The sequence below is a fragment of the Phallusia mammillata genome, chromosome 2 (assembly GCF_965637545.1).
Source record: "Phallusia mammillata chromosome 2, kaPhaMamm4.hap1.1, whole genome shotgun sequence".
Lineage (NCBI taxonomy): Eukaryota > Metazoa > Chordata > Ascidiacea > Phlebobranchia > Ascidiidae > Phallusia > Phallusia mammillata.
Window position 1 is genome coordinate 16265352 of NC_137253.1, and position 20399 is coordinate 16285750.

Sequence of the window (20399 nt, forward strand, 5' to 3'; positions counted from 1 at the left end):
TTACTGACTATCTCCACACCACTAACAACAATAGCCCTGGTGGCGCTCGAAAAACAAACGAATGAAAGGGGTTAGACACGCGCCTCTTTCGTCTTAGGCTGACAGGCGTCTTCAATACCTAAGCGCTGTCGCCAGTGAGATCGAGACGTACCATTGATATTAAAGACACGAGCCTGGCGTCCGTTCTCTATACAATGTTAACAAAGAGAATTGATTAAGACCGACCTTTTTTTAAAAAAAACTGGTTAACTATAGTGTCGGTATCGTTCGAAGTTTCCGATGTGGTGTGTGACATGAAATCGTACATAAAAACAGAGATCAAAACCGAACAAAACGTGGAGTTTGTGTTGGGCGTTCAACAGTATTTTACCGTAAATTTCAGATGTGCAGTAAACGACTAAACAGAATTAATGGGGAACTTTATAAAAGTAAGAAGCTGTTTGAGCTCAAATCGCTTGGTAAGATCGAGATGTGGTGGCGCCTAGAGCACGGCTTGGCGACGGAATGCCTGCGCTGATAGCTTGTTAAAATTTTGATCTCAAGCGATTCCGTGGCCATACCCTGTTTTCGTCGCCAGTGAAATATTACTCGCTCACGCTGTCAAACTGAAATGTTACGCCACTCTCTCGACTTTTCAAATTCTCCGATGTTTGATGTTCATGTGTGATAAAGCTGATTACATTTCTACATAGGTAACCGGGCATTCAAGTTTTACACCTAGACGTCCTATTCCAGCCGTTGTTCTGTCGTTATTCCTCTACTTCGAGATATGTCTATTTTTTCAAAAACAGATTTTGCGGCGTGGCTATTAACATTGTCCACCATTGCAGCAACGCATATCTTTATTTTTACGACCACCGGTTTTTGCAAAGAGTTGGAGACTGATTCACTTGGTCGACGTAAGGTCGAAATTATGCCAGTGGAAATTTCACCGCGCATTTAAATATATCGTTTATCTGGAACGTCAACACAACATACGAATAACTGTACTATTAAATCATCCAAGTTTGTCGCACTATATTACCTCAAAAATAGTGTTCAGCATACAAATTTGCTTAAGCTCTATACAACCAACAACTGCTTACGTCAAGTTTTGCATCAAAACCTTTATTTACTTTGATTTCATTGCAATAAATTGCACTTAGAAATGTGCACGAATCACTTTTCAGCGAGATTTGCCACTAGCGGTCTTCACAAGAAGTAACCGCTAACCACACAGTTGCAATGATACAGATAACTCATGACATCAGTCGCTTCGTACATTCTTGAACTAAGCTCGCATTGACAACGAGCCCTACTTAACTGGATTCAGAACGGAAAAAGCGCCCATCGCCTCCGTCTATATGCCTTTTTCAGGTTTTACTACGGCGGTTCTGTGTGGCGCGTGTTTTGCTAAACGTGAACTTTTTATTTAATGGATATCCTACAGTTTTACTCTTTTTATCGACAAAGTAAGTGACAGGCGCCAATGATCAAAATACTTTCAAAACCAATTTCGCCTTAAAATTTAATGTGCGCTGTTGCCGAAACAGTCAGCTATGGCATGTTATGGACAGAGAGCTCACCTAATGTAACATCGCTGTACCTAACTATTTACGAAATACAAAAAACTGTCACAGAGAATTATTTTTAAAGATGCAAAATCAACGACAACGGCATTTTTAAGGCCGAAATAATCAAAACATTGATCAGCTTTTTGGAATTTTTATGTTAACAATTTTTAGTGGTATAGAAAAAAAACGTAGTGTACGATGTTCAGAAAGATAAACCGATGTGGGTGTACTTTAAAATAAATTACATTGTATACACAAAAAACATTGTATGGGCCCAGATAATTTTTTAGAATTGCAAAACTTGCCGGATGCGTTGCACATAAATCGCCTAAACGTATTTTTCCTGCTCGTTTTGTCATAACAAAAAGGGATTCTTTCTCAAAATTTGAACCCGCGTGGCGATTTCGTCGGGACACCTAAAGCTTATGGTTTTAAATGCTAAATGGTGTGGTTGTTGTATTGTTAAATTATGTAATATATTGGCGTATCTTCTACCGAGTAATTCTTGCTTATTCCATAAACAGTAATAACCAGTTGTTCGCGTACAATTAATATTGTTTAGTTTTGCCTCTGATGTAACAAACTACCCTTGGATCACCCATGCGTTTGTGAAACTGGATGAAATTTATGCCACATGTCGTTGCGAGAACGAGTAAATTATTTTTGTAGTTAACTCACTCTGCTGGTCTAAGCATGCTGTAACGCTTCATAAGCCCAACAAAGAAATTTTATCAAGTATTTTGTACATTATGTCAAACCTAAAATACGGTAGGAAGCTAGATGATCCGGCCCGCCGGGTGTAGTACGTTGCGCCTGCCGAGGAACATTCGAACGATATAAATTGCAAAAACACAATATCAGATAGTGCAATTCAACATTGCCATCTAGCGACGCGCGTACTGGAAAGTTAACATGATGGTCAGACGTGGGACAGTTCTTCGTTCGTATTCGAATGCATTCAAATACACGTTTGTCATCGACATTCTGTAGTGTTTCAAATATTTATTTTATTTTGATGCATGATTAAAATTCGAATAGTTGATGTTAACATGTGAATCAACAATTTATGAATACAAAAGCTTAACAAGTGATTTCATTCTAATACAATTCGAATTCCTATACCCACTTAAGAATTCACTTAATACACGACAATTTTTTACGTTTACATTTCGAAGCGTTGTCGACCTTTGACAACGTAACAATTCGTAAAATCGAATAGATGATTACCTGTTACCAATACAATTCGAATTGTCGGTTACCTCTGAACAAGATTCAAGTATTCGAGAATAAGTTGCCACATTTTTTGGCAAAATAGATTCAAATACACTTCGATTTGTCGGGGATAAGTTTTTCTTTGTGTTACAAATCAACGGCACAGAGAACTTGGGTTGTAACGTTGGGCTACATCATGTATAGACAAACCAATTCTGCTCGAATAATGTAAATAATGTTTTTATATTGTTTTCAGACACTGATGATGCTTATAAAAGCGAAATGCATTTGTTTTCGTAAAACAAAAAAACAAAGCGACAGATTTAGCAGTTTTCCCGCTGAATTTTCTTACATGTACTAGTCACATTTTCTGTGATTTGATCTATTGTAAGTATAAAGTTAAATTGCAACAGGGATACTTCGTAACCCCACAGTCGTGGTGACATAGCTGCCAGGTTATCTGCAGCTCCAAATCAAAGTATGCTTGTTGAAGAGTCGCTTCCAAGCTACGCCTGTTACCCCAATAAAGTTTACTTTCGGCTAACTACAAAAAAATTATAACCTTACGAACAAACATTTAAAATGTACTTATGGCGTAAAAACAACTGTTTTAACTTTTAACTATTACTTATCGGCACAACCAGACACGATGCCAAACTAGGGTTGCCATATTTTATGATGCACAATCCCTGACAAAATTTATCTCAGTTGCGTTAATCCAGTGATTCCCAAACTTTTTCATTATTTTTTCTAAACGCTCGGTCCCTTTGCCATTATTTCGAGGGCTCGCGTTTTTTTTTAGCTGGAATGTGTATTTCAGAAAAAACGAAAGTTGATTGCAGGATTTTAGCTAGTTATGCAAAATTGCGAATAACAATGATCCAAATCTGACATCACAGACAAGACAAAAACATTACAGTTGTGCGCAAACAATTGCATTTTTGTTAGTTGTCATGCAATAAAGCCTATTGTTTAGCAATGGAGACGGTCGATTCTCACTTTCACTTTGATTTAAACTTATTCAGTTGCACAAACTGACGCCAAATAAGAATATAGAATTACTTCCACCTTTTCGCGGTCCCCGCAAAATTGCCTCGCGGACCCCTAAACGACTCCTAGTTTTCCTAGTTTGAGAACCGCTGCGTTAATCATTTTGCGATCCAAACACTTCTATTACGGAATACATTTGGAATATTCGAAAGTCCCACGGACGGCGACACGAGAAAACGTTAGATACGATACTCTGATTGTCACCTTTATACATTTCAAATAAAATGCCACTGTGAAAACGTTTTTCTGTCCCACGACATTCGACTTTTTGTTCTTCTTTTTTTCCTTTGTTTATCGTGCACTGTACTAGTCGCATTCAGTGTTATTTACCCTGATGAAGACGACCTGTATAGGACGTCGAAACGTCGGAATAAAATCACATTTGCCAGAAGAGCTCTTTAAACTCGACTTTTTGTGGATAGTTAGTTCCTTGCATATTAGATACACAGTTAAAGCAAAAGAAACTTCCCACGTAGCATCGAATGCTGTCTTTTCTTGAGACGCAGATTTTTATTTCTGTATTTAACGCGTATTGTTTGTTAGACAACTAGTAACAATTGTTGCGAGCACACGCACTGCAAAACGAAACGGTTAGCTTGTGCGTTAACATGCGCGCCGCCAGTTTACATCTTACGCGGTTATAGCTAACTACTAGAAACTTTTTCCGTTGGTACATTAATTCCATAGCATATATTTTGTTCTCTTAAATTCCTGACTTTTAAGTACATTTTACCATTTCTCCCTGACGCAGATTTAAACACTAAATTCCCTGACATGTCAGGGAAAATCCTGACGTATGGCAACACTATGCCAAACACCATGCTACTTTGTTACGGTGGCATATATGACATCACAATACTTTAACGTGACGTCATAGGCAATATCCGACTCCGATCTATCCCCGTCTCCGAGGTATTCCCGATTCCCCGATCTTATCAGCTGTAGTATAGCTTTACTCTGGTACTCGTACGCATGGTAGTAATAACGTTTTATTTAGGATAAAGATGATACTTAACGTTATTTGAAATTTCAGCACGATTGCTGGCAGCTAAACAGTTTTGTTGACACTTGCTGATATAAAATAGTGTGGTTACTGTGGTATGCCTGGAAACAACAAAACAGTACTACTACTGACGAGGCCCCAGCCAGGGGTGGGTTTCGTTGGGAAATTTGTTTCTCAATCGCCACCTTTGCCAAAGTGCAGAACTCAACTCAGAACAACAGAACTCAGAGGCAGAAGCCAGTCTGCAGAGTATGGCATTTTTTGCCATCATTTTTTTTGGATTGCATGCAGAAATTTAGCCTCAACATTTAATTATCTTGCCTTGACCTCTATTGCTTGCTTTGTGCAATGATACTATTGCTTTGTGCCCGCTGAAGTTGGTCTTGTAATGCGAACATAAAGGGTCATGCACTCACACATGCAAGTTGGTTCTGCAGATTGGGGCAAAATGTGTTTCAGATTTGTTAGTTTTTAATATACTTCAGAAGTACTAAACCTGAGCAGTTTATGCAGTGTTTGTGACAAAATTTTAAAATTGTGTTCGCGTTTGTGGTCTATGACTAATTTTTAAAACTCATTTTTATTTATCAGGTTCTCTGTTGAGAATTTACAATAAGTTAAGTACCATGGCAGAATCCCTTAATGAGATACTTACTAGATGCATTAAGTTTCGCAAAGATGTTGCAGAGCAAAATCCAAGTGCATTGAAAAACATTGAAAACAAAGAAACTTTTCTAAAAAGTACTGTTCTAAAAAACATTGATGTTGCTTTAACAAGCTTACCCCCAAAAATGCAGATTGAAATAGATCTGTACATAGAAAAGCGATTTTCAGAACATGGTCCATTACCATTTGTGTGTAACCCAAACTGGACCATATGGACAACAAAACAAGAAATTGAAAAACAATTTTCAAATCTAATATGTCCAGTTGATTGCCAAAACGTGATTTATGGTCATAAAATAGCAAAAGATCATCTGACTTTACATGACTGTGGGATTTCAAGACCGAACACAATTTTGTATGTTTATGTTTACCAAAAGCACCAACATAAATCTCCTGCAAATGAAGTATTTGATTCTTCAATGCAAGGAATGGATACAGTTTCAATGGGAGAGTTTGTAACAGGGGCCCAAAATTTGTCTATAACGTCTAATAATAGTGATCAAGTTCCTTCTTTAAGTGAAAGTTCAAATCATCTTGCAGCTTCCTGGTATAGCATACCACAAAGTTCTGTTAGTTTTCAACCAGAATCATCAACAAGTGGTAACTATGAGATGCCATCATCAGTTACTGGTTGGGAATGCCCAATCTGCACTTACATCAATTTACCAACCCGTCCAGGTTGTGAAATGTGTTCCACCCCAAGACCAATGGACTACGAAATTCCAAGGAACTTTGTGCTGTCAGAAGCGGAAAAAAACAGAATGGAACAAGAACAAAAAGCAGATCAACTTACAAAATTGGCAATATCTGAAAAGCAACAGAAGCAGGAAGTAAAGAGACAAAGAAACTATTCTTCTCACATTGATGCAACCAAACATAGTATTGTTTTTAGTAGTGAATCAGTGGAATGTCTTATTTGCCTTACTACCACAGATCCTGGGGATGCAGTAACCTTACAAGACTGTTTGCATGTATTTTGTAAGGATTGTCTTCGAGGGCACATCCTTGTAAGCAGTGATGCAAGAGTTAAATGCCCACATGGTGATGATAGTTATGTATGTGGCTCATACATAAGAGATAGAGAAGTTAAAGCATTGCTTACTGATGAGCAGTATGAAAGTTATCTTCGAAGAAGTTTGTCATCAGCTGAACAACTGTCGGCTTCTAGTGCACATTGCAAGACCCCAGACTGCATTGGATGGTGTGAATATGATGATGGAGTTAATGTTTTTGTATGTCCTGTGTGTCAAGCTCGAAACTGCCTCACTTGTCAAGCCATTCATCATCCACAAGATTGTAAAGAATATCAAAGCGAGTTACATCGCAAGTCAGGAAAAGACAAAAAAGCAAAACAAACCCATGCAATGCTGGAACGAATGCTAAAACTTAAAGAGGCAATACATTGTCCACAATGCAACATTATAATCATGCGAAAAGGTGGCTGTGACTGGGTCAAGTGTACTATGTGTAAAACTGAAATATGCTGGGTTACCAAAGGCCCACGTTGGGGGCCTGATGGCCATGGAGATACAAGTGGGGGATGCCATTGCAGAGAAAATGGCAAAAAATGCCACCCAGAATGTATAAACTGCCATTAATTTCGTTGTATTTTGTTGGGGGCTAGATGCATTTTATGTTGTAAAATAGTACCATGCACTTACGTAAAGTCAGAAATCAACATTAGGCTGTTCAAGGAAATCAACATAGGCTGTTTAATGCAAAATTTTGTCTTATCTGTGCATAATCTAATAATTTTATTTCTTGATGCTTTTTTAAAACTCTGACTCATTGTATGTGTTTCATTCAGAAGTTATGAATTTTTGATAACCGAGCTAAATGCCACAACAGTTTTGTTCATTAAGATGTTACGAATGTAAGATTTTTCAAGTTCATTTGACATCCAAATCAAAAAAATGGTCATGTAAAATATGCAAGCGAAAACAATCATATCAAAAAATTTATTTTGAGGTACACAAACTATATGTATTAATATAAAGTAGTGACTAAAACTTTGCCTGATTCCAGGGCAGCGGAGCTAATTGCCGACAACATGTACAAAAAGCCAACATGCTCCGGGCTGAAATTGATGAACACAATCTAATGTGTGGCAGTTCAACTAAACATAAAAGCCCTAAACTGGAAAGTGAAAGAGCAAATGAACCAGGTAATGGTTTTATTAAAATTTTCATAAGAAACGCAGGGATTCGTTTTACAGTCCTCACCATTTGCAAAACTTAAAAGCAAAGCTAAACAGAGTTTACAAAATTGGAACTCCAGCACAGTTCTACATTTTGATTTTGCTGTATTAGTTTATTATGGGTCCCCTTCCCTGAATATTGTTTTTGTCTGTATATTTTTTTTCTTATTTCTTTTTTTCTTTCTAACGCAGATTTGTTCCCACATTTTGGTCAAGAAAGAATGGTTCAAACTTTTTCAAATTTACACACATTATAGATATTGGTCTAAAGATAGTCCATGTGAATTTTGACCCCGTTTGATCGCTCGGTTCACCCACAGCCCCCCAAAACGTGAAATTTTTAAAACAGCTGTACTGACCAAAGTACTTAATGTAGAAGTTTCATGCTTTGTTGTTTGGTGCAATGTGAGGTATTTTAAAGAATTTTGTACCTTAAAAATGATTTACCCATTTTCACCCCTAAACCCCACAATATTCATTTCTGTCTTACGCTGGTTTATTAAACGTGTTTGGTCAAGAAAGAGTGCTTTAATTTTTTTCAAATTTGTACAGATGTTAGTCATTGATCCAAATTTGATCCTCCTAAAGTTTGACCCCGGATGACCCAGTAGTTCACCCACAGGCCCCCAAAACGATTTTTTTAAAACGACTGTACTGACTATAACACATAATCTGAGAGTTTCATGCTATGTGGTTGGTGACATGTAAGGTTTTTAAAGAATTTTGTAACTTTTTATTGGATTCATCCATTTTTTCACCCTTTAAACCCCGAAATATTCGGTTTTAGTTTTAGGCCAGAAATGCACCCTATGGTGCTGAAATTTTCGAAAATTTTAACAATTGTTTGAACAGGGTATTCATTTAGTATTTAAAATTTTGCCAGTTACCTTTACAGCCCATAATATGTGTACACTTTCGGTCAGATATACGTCCCAAGGGAGTAATTCACGGGTTTACGATTAAGGCGGCAAAGCGGGAGTGCTCAGCTTGACGTCCGGACAAACGTTTTACGAGACAGTCATATGGGCGATTTGAAATCAGCTGTTTTTTGTGCAGCAATGAGGTGTTGTTTTATTAGGTTATCATGCGTATTTTCAGCTTTGTTGAAGGTTTCACACCTGCGATGTGATTTAAATTCGATAAACTTGTTTCAGTTCTGTATATGTCAAGCAACATCAAGGTGTAAACTCAACTTTTTCAAAAGTTGCGATATATGGTCTTTAAATTCTCGTTGTCAGCTTGGCCGCCGCATAACCACGGGTCACTAAAGGTCAACTTGTAGGCATTACAACATGGAATTTTTCGTCATAACGTAGCTTCTCTATTTTTGACAAATCAATTTAAGAATCAATACTTAAGTCAGGTATAAATTAGGTAAAACGGTTTTGTTGAACACTAAGGACTGCATGGTGTTAAAAACGGTGTCAAAAGGTGATTAAACGATTGTTTTTGCGAAACTGTATACCTTCGTAGCAAATGACTTTTTAATTTATAGTGTCTAAAACAGTGGTTCCCAACCTTTCGTGGACCGTGGCCCCCTAAAAGTAACTTTTGGGCTTCGTGGCCCCCCTCAAGTAACCCTGTAGGACCTGTGGCCCCCCTAAAAATGTAAATGGCAATCTCGTGTTGAAATTTGGTACTAATTTAGGCTTCAAACAGGTCCAATAGCGTAAATAAGAATCTGTAATTGTGAAAACCTCACTATACACAAATAGTATGTGAAATAGTCGATTAAATTAGGGAATAATGTTAAAAAGAAAAAGGCTTTTAGTGGGTGTTTCTGATGAATCTACACCCGTGGCCCCCCAGAACACAGCTCGTGGCCCCCCTGGGGGGCCATGGGCCCTGGTTGGGAACCACTGGTCTAAAACAACAGAAGGCTTTCTAGGAAAATTTGTGTTTAATTGTTTGTTCACATGTTAATGAGATCAGAAATACAAGACTTAACCTGCTGAAATTTTAAACAGCTGTGGATAGGGTGGTCCTTGTTGGCTGTTTCAGTGCAATTGGCTCAGTAATTACTCTTACAGCCCCAAATATGTTTTTACATGCTGTCTTTTGTCAAATTTGTGCTCGCTCAGTGCACAGCTGACGCAATGGGAGTGATTGACGATAGTGGTGCATGGAAAAAATGCCTCTGCTTCACGCATGAACGCAGTCGTCACTTGACCATTTTCTCCTTGGTTGAAATTAAGATGTTACGATGTTAGTAATATTGCGCTGTAAACGTTAATGTAGGTCAACTTATTCGTGTTTCGAAATGCAGAGCGACAACGCAGCACGATTTGTTACAACTGTGTAATGTGACTTCTTAAACTGAAAGCGTTAATAAAACTGTTTCAGAACAGGTTTTGGACATAAAAAGCCCAGCTAAGAAATCGTATTGTTGTCATGTAGAAACTTAACGGCGCCAGGGAACGCTATGTGTGGATTAAAAATCATAATTTAACAAACAAAGGGCTATTAAGGAAAAAAATGTTGAAACTTTGTTAAAAGTTTAAATAGTTGGACTCATCCATTTTCCACCTCGTGAAAACAACGTGCAACTCCATGTCGAAAAAAGCCCAATTGGGCGCGAAAAGCGCAAACCTGCCCCCTGAAAAGCGATTATCTCGGCCTCGCGCATAACTGAACGTGCTATCAGGCAGTCTTTTTTGCACTGTGCAATTAAGATATGTTTGTAGATCATTTAAAAACGTTAGTTATGCAATTGTTGTATCACGCAGTTTTGCATCTTATGGCGGTTAACGGCAGGCCCCTCCTGCAGCGATCGGCGCCATATCTTTATCTAACAACATTCGCACGCCGCAAGACAATGATCGCTGACGGAAATGAAACCGTGAAAAATCGACGCTAACCTCTGTTGCCTGGAGCTTTGCATTGACCCCAGCCACGGGAAAAAATGTTGCCCCTCTATAATATTTGGTGAAATTAGTTGTCATTGATTTATAAAAAATCTCCTACACAAGTTTTTTAATACAACAAATGTCATCTGTGCAATTCAAATTCTTACCTAGCATATACATGCGCCATTCATCCTGTTACGAATTCAACTGTTACCAAAATCCATATGCACATGTGTGGGGACCCATTAGATTATGCTTGCATAAACAATTATGTTATAAAGTGCCAGGAAAAAGATAGGGACCCAATGAAATGTAGGTGGCAAATATATATCCATTATAAATATAGTAAATGGTATATGTGATACATCGTTAAATGTGATGTAGTATAAATAGACTGGCAATATATAGAAAAACCACTGTTCTAGTTATCAAATAAGGATAGTTGAAATAACTGGACGAATTTTGTAAGCTCTTAGTCATTAAATATAGGCTACATCTTTATTTCTGTTTAAAATAATAAGTTAGTATAGAGACATGCTTCAGTTACTCTCCGTAATTTGGCAAAACCATATGTATTTCTGTGCGTATTTTTTTACTTTATTTCAACAGCTTTTTCTTGGATACTTGCTGAATTGAATTGTGATCTATAACATTTTATTCACTTGCTTAAATAACTTTAATTATCCCTGGGTGTAACTAATACCGGAATGGATAGTAAATTGTCATGCTTTTTTGTCCAACATTTTTGGGGGAATGGGTTAATGGACATTAATATAAGGCTGAAAACATATGTTGGAGTGCTTCTGTGTAAGCACAATTTCATAAAAAATGTCACCAATCTGTTCAAGTAAATTGATTTTGCACATACATCGAGGTTCACTGCATAGGAAAAAATTATTTGATTATTTAAAATGTGTAAAAATTATTTAATAATTTTTCAAATAATTATTTGTTTGATAACAGCCCTAAAGCCACCGTTCTAGGTTTTTTTTGCTTCTTTCGTTTTGAGGTTTTGCTGTTTACCTTATGAGTCAGATTCGTAAGTTTGCATGGGGTCAGGAGTGAAAACAGGTTTTAAAGTTGGCATGATAAAAATGCCAAGAGTCGGTGGTGATGGGATGCAGAGTTCGACATCCTTTACCTATTCTACATTAATTTTATTGCATTATCCTTCGGTTATACCTTAAAGCAGTGGTTCTCAAACTGTGCGTCGCGACGCCCTGGTGCGTCGCTTCAATTTTCCAAGGGCGTCGCAGAATAGTTCCGTTTCGTAACTTTTTATTGTTGTATCAATAAACCCAACTTTAAAAATAAGTTTCCTCATTAACATTTATTTACTGGTGCGTCGCAAGTCCAGAAAAACTTGTCCAGGGGCGTCGCAACAAAAAAAGTTTGAGAACCACTGCCTTAAAGTAATAAAAATATGGAAAAAAAGTTTCACAGTGTTTTTTTCTTTGAGTGACCTTTGCACTGGGTAGTTTGCGACCCCCATCAAAACATCATTGAAACACATTGGTAGCATGTTGTTTTCTGTTTTTTATTTTATTTTGGTATTTTGTGTTAAAATAAAAACATTTATGTAGGAGCTCTTTCTGCATCCAAATGGGCTATGTTTGTAGCCGATTCTACTCCTAAAAATTCAGATTCTGGGGACAATGAATTGACCCAAACACAACCTACCCAAACAGGAAAATTAAAGGACAACCAACCCTCAATTAAAAGCAAAACTGTTTTTTCTCAAAAAAATAATCAGTCTAGTAACAAAGAAAACTCTGTATACAAGCAAACCGCGTCACTTTTAACAAGAAAAAGGTTTCATGAACATGTAGATGGAGGTAGCAATGCATCACGGTGGTTGGCATATGCTGTTTCAAGTTCATCAAGTGAGTGAGGCGATTAGTGGCTTATTCGGTTTTGACACTTTATTCTTTTGTTTGTTTTCACTTTGCTGTTTTACCCTCTTATTGTATTTACAAATAAATGCACAATTGGTGAGATATTTTTATCTAATTAGTAACAAAACAAGTAGCATCACTGTGATGTTTTGCAATTCTATGGTCAGTTTTAGGCACATGTTTTCCAGTGACTCTTTGCAAAAGGGATGTATCAGAATTTGAGTTTGTGATTTGAAACATACCATTGGTTTTTAAGAAAAGTTTCAGTAAAGAGAGGCAATTCTTTAGCTTATGATTTTTTAGTAAAAGTTCAACCGAAACTGAAAGGGTGCCTTTTACCTAATGTTACATCGCAAAACTGGGAGAGAGTCGGCAAGAAAATATTGTACTGTAGAATAGAGGACGGTGGCGTGGAAATGATAGACCTAGAAGCCTATGCAAAATCACTTCTTTCTCCTGGATACGGAAACTATTTGATCCTAACTATGATTCTTATTGGAAAACAATTGAAACTAGTATTACTTCACTAAACGCCATGATCTGCATTGCAGCCACCAATTTAAAACTCTCGCACAAAGAGGTCACTAAACTAACTCCCCTCTCGACATTCTGGTCATCGATTGACCTATGGAAAGAATGTGTAACCCAACTTTGGCAGCAGAACACAGTTTATAACTACGGTATCTGGTTAAACAACAAAGTAATATTCAAACGGAAACCCATCGCCTTCGAAAGTTTTATAAACGCTGGTATACTAAAGTACCAACAAATTATAGACAACAACTTAGACTATCGCAGCTTCGAAAGCGTTTGCGAAAATTACAAACTGATAAACAACAATCAAAACCATGCAAACTGCCAGTGCCTTATTGCGGCAATTCCAACAACTTGGGAAACATACACACCTGACAAATATAAAAACCAAAGGTGAGACTGGGATTTAACCAAAGATTTTTTTACACCTGTTTTGCCTTTAGGTTAAGGTCAGGGTTGCCATGTAACGTCAACTAGATTCGGACAGTATTTATCTAAAAATCGGACAGAAAATGAATGAAAGTTCCAATAGCGATTGTTGTGCGTTTACATTAGGCTACCTTCGCTCTGAAGGTGTTGATGGGTCACGGTTTAATGTACGTGCTAAAAAATACTTTAATTATGATGTACAACTTTTCTACTGTCGTCAGTACAAGCCCGTTTAGCCTTCGCTAAGCCAACCAAGACCGGGGTATCTGATATCAGATTATAGTTGGGTGACCACTCGTCCCAGATAGCTGTAGGCAAATCAAGGATGGCATCACGGAAAGAGGGTCCGCACAGAAATTTCCCACTGACGGATTTTAGGTTGCTAGAAAGGTAAGAGTAAAAAGTTCCCCGCTTATTTAACATGCAAACAAACAAGGTAATTAAACATCCTAATAAAAAACGGAATTAGCTATCTTGTTTATACTTCATAAATTCGCTTGAGGTGCAGCTATGCAATTGTGTAGGGGAGAGTGGGGTAAGTTGTTACAGGGGCGGGTTGTTACAACGCGAATAACTTCGGCTATGTTTTTATAAAACCGCTGGAATTACGCATGTCGGTTGGTACATCCGGGACGGCCAGCGTGACAAAATTTGGTTAAATTTGTGCGGGTATTCGCTGACTTCTCAAATTTTGCTATTTTGAGGTGTGTAAAGTAAATTTTTGGACTTAAGCTAAATCGACTCTCCTAAAGCGCACAATTTAATAAATTCTATAAAGCAAGTTTTTTTGTCAAGTGATAGTGGTATGTTAGCGCCTTGTACAAAAATAAAGTTGCAAACTTTAGCTAATTTTAAGTCCAATTTGGTTTAAGTTGCACCATGCTGGTGGGGTGAGTTGTTACAAGGTGTCCCACATCTGAAACAATGATTATCATCTGGCCCTGAGAAAGGTAATACTTAACTTTTGTTAATAAATAATGTGCTTAAAATGTTATTTAGTGACAATATGTTGTTGTTGCAAGCTCATAATTTTTTTAAAAGTTAATTATATATGTGTGTAAAATCCAGGTTTTGGACCAAGTTTGAGAACTTACTACTATATCGAGGACAAGAAACTGTAAGGACTATAGGATGTCATTCATTCCATGGTTAAAGTTATGTCAAAAGTTAAAGTTTGTGAATTCATTGACATAAAGTACTTTAAAAATGAATTTGATTGTAAACTGTGTTGTGTTCATTCTATAAACCTTTTGATCTGTTTTGTTATTTTAATAAACAACATGATTTGTGACATACAATGATACTTGATATTACAATACTCACATTGTACATAAGCTTGTGATGTGACTTCTATTTTATGAAAGAAACTAAAATATTGGTGCAAAACAAGATACTTGATATTGCTACCATTTCAAAAAGTTTACTTTTGGACTCTAAACAACTGTTTTGTTCACTTCAGAAACAATGATGTCACCAATTTAGCAAATTTGGATTGGAATTTCTGAATCGCGATGAATAAAATTGTATAAATTGATTATAACTTAAAATAAATAGTTAAGATGAGTAAAAGTGGTTTTATTATATTTATGTTACACAACACACAATAAAAGAAATAGAAATTGTCATATTTGTGGATGTGGAAGCCTTCCTAAAGTTTTGTAACAACTTACCCCCACCATGGGGTGAGTTGTTACAACAGAGCATCAACCAGAAAACATGAAATAATTTTTTTTACAAGTACCAATTAATTTTGTTGGTAACATGTTTACTAGACTTGGGGGCATATCAAACTTCATACAAAAAATCAGGATGATCTGAATAATAATTTAACCCCAAAATTGCAGCGAAACAAATTTTGTAACAACCCACCCCACTCTCCCCTACATGCAGCTGGTATTTGCATCGTAAATGCATGTTAGTTGAGTTGAGTTCATTTCGCCGGTGATACAAATCGTATCAGCACAACTGCGCTAAAATATTCACCAAGCCGGAACAACGTTGGTGGAACAAGTCAGGTTGCGACCTAAAAGATAACCACCCGTGTTAGGGAAAGAGGGTGGGGTTCAACAGAAAAAGAAACCCTGTTGCATAGTTTCCGGCGCCAGAAGAAAGGGTGCAACACAAACATAGTGACGATAGTCGTAAAACATCAAAAAAAGAGGAAAAAACGACACAGAAAAAGCAATTAAACAAAAAAACTGAAAAAGGGTCCAAAGGTTCGCGGAATATAAGAGTAGGAGTAACACCATCAGCTCAGCTATTCCGTTCCGTGACACTTTGTATAGTTGATCGTGTGCGAACTGCGAATGTTGTAACTGTTTGTTTTTTGATACAACACAGGGACTTTTTTAGCAGGTGCATACACTACAAATCACTCCAAAGTACAGTGGTTTTAAGTGAACATGCTCCACAGCAGTGTAATAATAATGTGCTTGGTCATGAGTAAAACCATGACCAGTGAAAACAGTAATAGTTGCTGGTGAATCAAATGTTCAACTCACGCCACCAGTAAGATAACTTGTGCGACATTAAAAAAAACATATGCAAAACCAGTGTGGCGAAATTTTGCCAATTAACAGTGATGGTTGACAAATGTACAATAGTGGTGAGACATGCAGTTTAGTGAATGTGCACAGCATGAAAACACATGCTCTCAGATGGTTTCTTGACCGTGTCCACCAAAAAACTCATCACAGCCAACAGAGGAAAAAAACACCGGGGACATCTGAAAAAGCAATAGGTTAAGAGTGATATGTGAATTGCCAAACTAAGATAATAAGTCTAGGTGCTGTCTGGCTGCTATTATAGCCTATTCCAGGAGTATTTTTTTACTTGTTTTGTAAATAATTATTTCGAGGTGGGAACAACATCAAATTTAAGGTCTGTCCAGAATTTAGTACCTGTATACTTAATGGATTGTTGTATAAAACTGCTGCTGCAAAAAGGTATGGTATAATCACTTTCAGTTTGTCGAGTACTTACACCATTGGTTACCGTTTTTCGTTGAAAGAAATGGTCAAATGCCTGAGGTAATCTACCATTTTGGTAATTTTATAAATACAATGCACACTCAAGTTTAAACTCGTTTGTTAATATTTTATGTTGTTATGTTTTTTTTACATCATTAAGTGATACTTTAGGCATTCATTTATTTTTAGAAGTTGTAAGTTTACCGTATTAAACAACAACTCTGTATATCTATTTGCAAAAAGGTGGGTTGTATCATCAGCAAACATGATATACTATTGGGCAGATCATTAATGTACATTAAAAATAGTAATGGGCGAAGGTTACTTTCCTGGGGAACACCGCAACTTATTGGTAGGTCATTAGATGTTTCGTTGCCAAGTTGGACCATATGTTTTCCATTAGAGAGGTAACTCTTATAGAAGTCTAAGGCAACCCCCCTGATGCCATGATGATTTAATTTTCCCATTAATATAGTGTGGTCTATAGCAGGGCTCCCAAACTGTGGGTCGGAAGGAGTCGCTTAACAAACTCCGGAGGGAAAGACCCCGGAAGGGGTCGCTTAACAAACTTGAGGGGTCGCAGAGAGCTGTACCAATTTTGAAGAAAGTACCCCATACACTGGCGTAGAGTACGGGGATGCCGCACACCCCCGGCCTTGACCTTTGTATAACGTCACAATGTCATTTTTGTTCAAGTTACGTCGGTTTTAAAACGTTTCCAGCTAAGCGCAAACGCGCTTGTAGTGACGCCATAGATCGAACAAACGTCGGTAAAAACACAACAATTGCAATTGTTTTGAAATACACAGACATTTTAATGCAACATAAAGATGATATATAGAGTTATAGACTAACGTTTAAGTATTGAGTGGGGCAATAACTTTCTCTAATAAAAATAGGTAATAAATTTACGATTTATAAGCAGTGTTTAATGTCCGTTTGCTAAGCACTGCAACGGCCTAAACTTGGTCCAAGTTGATAAGTGCCTATTTGCAAAACAATGTGACAGAAACTAAAGGCTAAAGCAGTGGTTCCCAAACTATGCGCCGCGGCACACTGGTGTGCCGCCAGATGTCATTAGGTGTGCCGCAAAAAATATTGAAATTAAAATCAATCAAGTAGAGTAGTAGTACCAGGTGCTTAGACCACTAGGCCAACATGCTCCACGTCTCTGAGATGTTCAACTAGGCTATTTAACTATGAAAGTGACCTGCATAGCGGCTTTATGACCTCATAGTTAGTGCCTTTGTCAGCTGAAAAATTATTCAAATGTTCGAAGTGCGCCAAATAATTTTTGTTTTTTCTAAAATGCGCCTTAAAAGAAAAAAGTTTGGGAACCACTGGGCTAAAGCATGTAAAAGGGTGTTTAGACGTGTAAAGTAGTAGACTCCGAGTACCGGTAGGTTGTTTTTAGTTTTCGCTCGAATTAGTCGTTTCAATAAATACAACAAACGTATTTTTTGCATTGTTTATCATATTATCCATGAAGGGTCGCGGAAAATTTAAAGAGATTAAAAGGGGTCGCGATCAAAAAAGTTTGGGAAGCCCTGGTCTATAGTATCAAATGCCTTTGATAGGTCCAAGAATATTCCAACTGCCTATCCTCCAGTTGTTTGGCCCTCGTCTTGATGTTTGAGATGTTCCTGTTTATTCAGCCAGAATCTCAGCTGTTGGACCTGCAGAAACAGTTGGCTCAGCAGACACTGAATCAGAATTATTATTTGAATTGTTTATGACTTAGCTTGGACTTCTTGCACAGATTTTAGAGCTTCCACAAGTTGTTTCACCTCAGTATATAAGAAGAGGTGTTTGCGGAGAAGGCAGAAATTTTAGGCAAAATTACAAAAAAAATTAGAGATTAGCTTATCAATTTAAGCAAAACACATATCCTTATTCAAATAGAATTATTTAGTGACAATATGTACTGTGAAAGACAATGAGGTCGACAATTTATAAACAGTGACCAATGGCGTTTATCGGTTTATGACCAAACGGCATGCAGTTATCGCAAAGAAAATGTAGCGATCTTAAAAAAATAGGAAAGAAAAAAAAAATCAATTAGCAAAGTAAGGATAAAAAACAGATTTCTTATAAGGCGACAATTGCAACAAACCACACAAAAAAACAGGCCTACAGTATACTGTGCTTCAACCTTTTAACATACGGTTTGCGACATAAATATAATTTATGTCATATAAATAGTCTGATTTTTACAATCTGACGGGGAGGGCATTAATATGAAATATATTGCGCCACCTTGCGGCGGCAATTGCGCTATCTGGCGGTAGACTGTGCAGACCTCTCTGTTAGCACCTGTTGTGCCTACTAAACTCGCAATATCAACTAAATGCTGTTTGGCATAAGGCCCTGTGAAGCCCTTACTGTTGCTGTAAGTAACGAACGTTTTAGTCACTATTCGATCGTATACATATCACTTGGTATGTTTTTTTAACGGAAACGAATGAAGAATGGAAGAAATAGAAAATATACTCTTACGTAATACGACACAGGGAATATACACTATCTAACGCTCACTTGATGCGGTTGTGACTGGAAAAGTCGCAAATATTTGTAGCAATTTCGAAATGCAGGGAAATGTCTGCAGTTCACTTGCTGCTTTCAACACATCAATGATATTTGTTGGTTTGACTTCTTGGCGCTTCCAGTGGTTTTTCCATCGCAAAAACTCAACTTCTACTGCATCTTTCGGTCCTGGAAGGAAGCGACCAAACTTTTCAACAACAGCTTCGATCCGCCCGAACGGTTCGTTTACACAGAACTTCTGAAGAAGAGACTGCATAGACAGTGCCTTGGCAGAGTGTTCATTAAACCGTTCACGAAGCTGTGATATGGCAGTATCAATGAAGGGGTAAAAAAACATATCGCTTGTAGTGCGACGCTGGAGAATCGGCCGGTGCGTTTCCTCTGTGAACTTGGAGTCCAATAATTCGGGGCAGGGTTATAGGACCGCCATGGCGTGTCCCGGCCTTCGAAAATAACATTGGAAATGTGTCATCTTTTCGCATCTGCTTCAATGTGTCAACGCAGTTATTTACAGATGCTGCAGCCTTATGCAAAGAGACTGTTTGGAGGAGCATTGCTAACGGTTTAGTAACTTCCAATACTCTTGCAGTAACCTCAAGAGCAACTAACAATGATTACTCACTGATAGCTCTCATTAACATCAGCGCTTTACCTCCGTTGCGAGGACACGAAGTCAAAGAATCTAATGATGCGACAGCAGCAGGGTAAAGCTCTCTGAATATCAAAACAGAAGTCTGCTTTTCGACCAATCGTGTCTGACAGTGTTGCTGCAGTCTTGTGTGAGCGCGTTCTGGACAAACAGATTGTATAAACGATTGCAGAGAGACCATCCTTTTATTAGAATCAGAAAAGAATACGGCTGTAGATTGAATAGTGGCTAGTGCCGCAGATTTTGGTGGCACATTTGAAGCTTTGGTCAGACAGAGATTCAGGTTGTGTGCCGCACAATGTACGTAAACAGAATTTGGACATTTGGCTCGGACATACTTTTGCACGTCATTATGTTGCCCAGACATAGCTGCTGCCACCATAAAAGAAATGTCCACTCCGGAGTCCAGAAGTATACCAATAATCTGTTTTGCCAATCCTTTTCCAGTTAAATCTGGTGCCACGGCAAAACATAGGAATCTCTCGCATGCGGAAGTCGTGAACGTAGCGGAGACACAAGCTCAGTTGTTCCTGCTGCGAGAAGTCGGTGGTTTCGTCCGCTAGAATTGCAAAAAAGTTGGACTCACATACCTCCCTCACTACAACTTTACGCATTGTGACATCGATGGCTTCAATCAGCTCATTTTGAGCAATGGGGGAAATATACTGCGCATTGCGAGAAGCTTTATTTATATGGCGTTCGAGAACCGTGTCGCCAGATTGGACCATAAGCTGAAGGAGAGCTCGAAAGTTTCCTTGAGAGTAAAGGTTTTCTGAGTCAAGTGCCAATTTGCCGCTGTCTCTGTGGCCACGGAACGCCAACCCCAGTGTTCCGATATGTTCCACTGCTCGA

General features: G+C 37.9%; 2 protein-coding genes across 2 annotated transcripts; both read left to right on the forward strand.

Annotated features, from left to right (window-relative positions):
* Window positions 1-4819: 4819 nt before the first annotated feature.
* On the forward strand, window positions 4820-7294 carry LOC145215364 (ranBP-type and C3HC4-type zinc finger-containing protein 1-like). The gene has a single exon (XM_080084052.1). It carries the CDS (start codon window positions 5445-5447, stop codon window positions 7080-7082), a length of 1638 nt encoding a protein of 545 aa, XP_079940178.1. The 5' UTR covers window positions 4820-5444; the 3' UTR covers window positions 7083-7294.
* Window positions 7295-7320: 26 nt separating this feature from the next.
* Window positions 7321-12526, forward strand: LOC145215366 (MRN complex-interacting protein-like). The gene is made up of 3 exons (XM_080084054.1): window positions 7321-7452; window positions 7510-7648; window positions 12111-12526. The coding sequence occupies exons 1-3, from the start codon at window positions 7321-7323 to the stop codon at window positions 12416-12418; spliced, it is 579 nt and encodes a 192-aa protein (XP_079940180.1). The 3' UTR covers window positions 12419-12526.
* Window positions 12527-20399: the final 7873 nt, after the last annotated feature.

What these genes read in the sequence shown, in the direction of transcription:
- LOC145215364 (XM_080084052.1), top strand. Translation starts at nt 5,445, where the DNA reads ATGGCAGAATCCCTTAATGAGATACTTACTAGATGCATTAAGTTTCGC.
- LOC145215366 (XM_080084054.1), top strand. Translation starts at nt 7,321, where the DNA reads ATGCCACAACAGTTTTGTTCATTAAGATGTTACGAATGTAAGATTTTT. An exon ending in ATCAAAAAATTTATTTTGAG is followed by an intron (nt 7,453 to 7,509) that starts GTACACAAACTA and finishes GCCTGATTCCAG; the next exon opens with GGCAGCGGAGCTAATTGCCG. An exon ending in TGAAAGAGCAAATGAACCAG is followed by an intron (nt 7,649 to 12,110) that starts GTAATGGTTTTA and finishes ACATTTATGTAG; the next exon opens with GAGCTCTTTCTGCATCCAAA.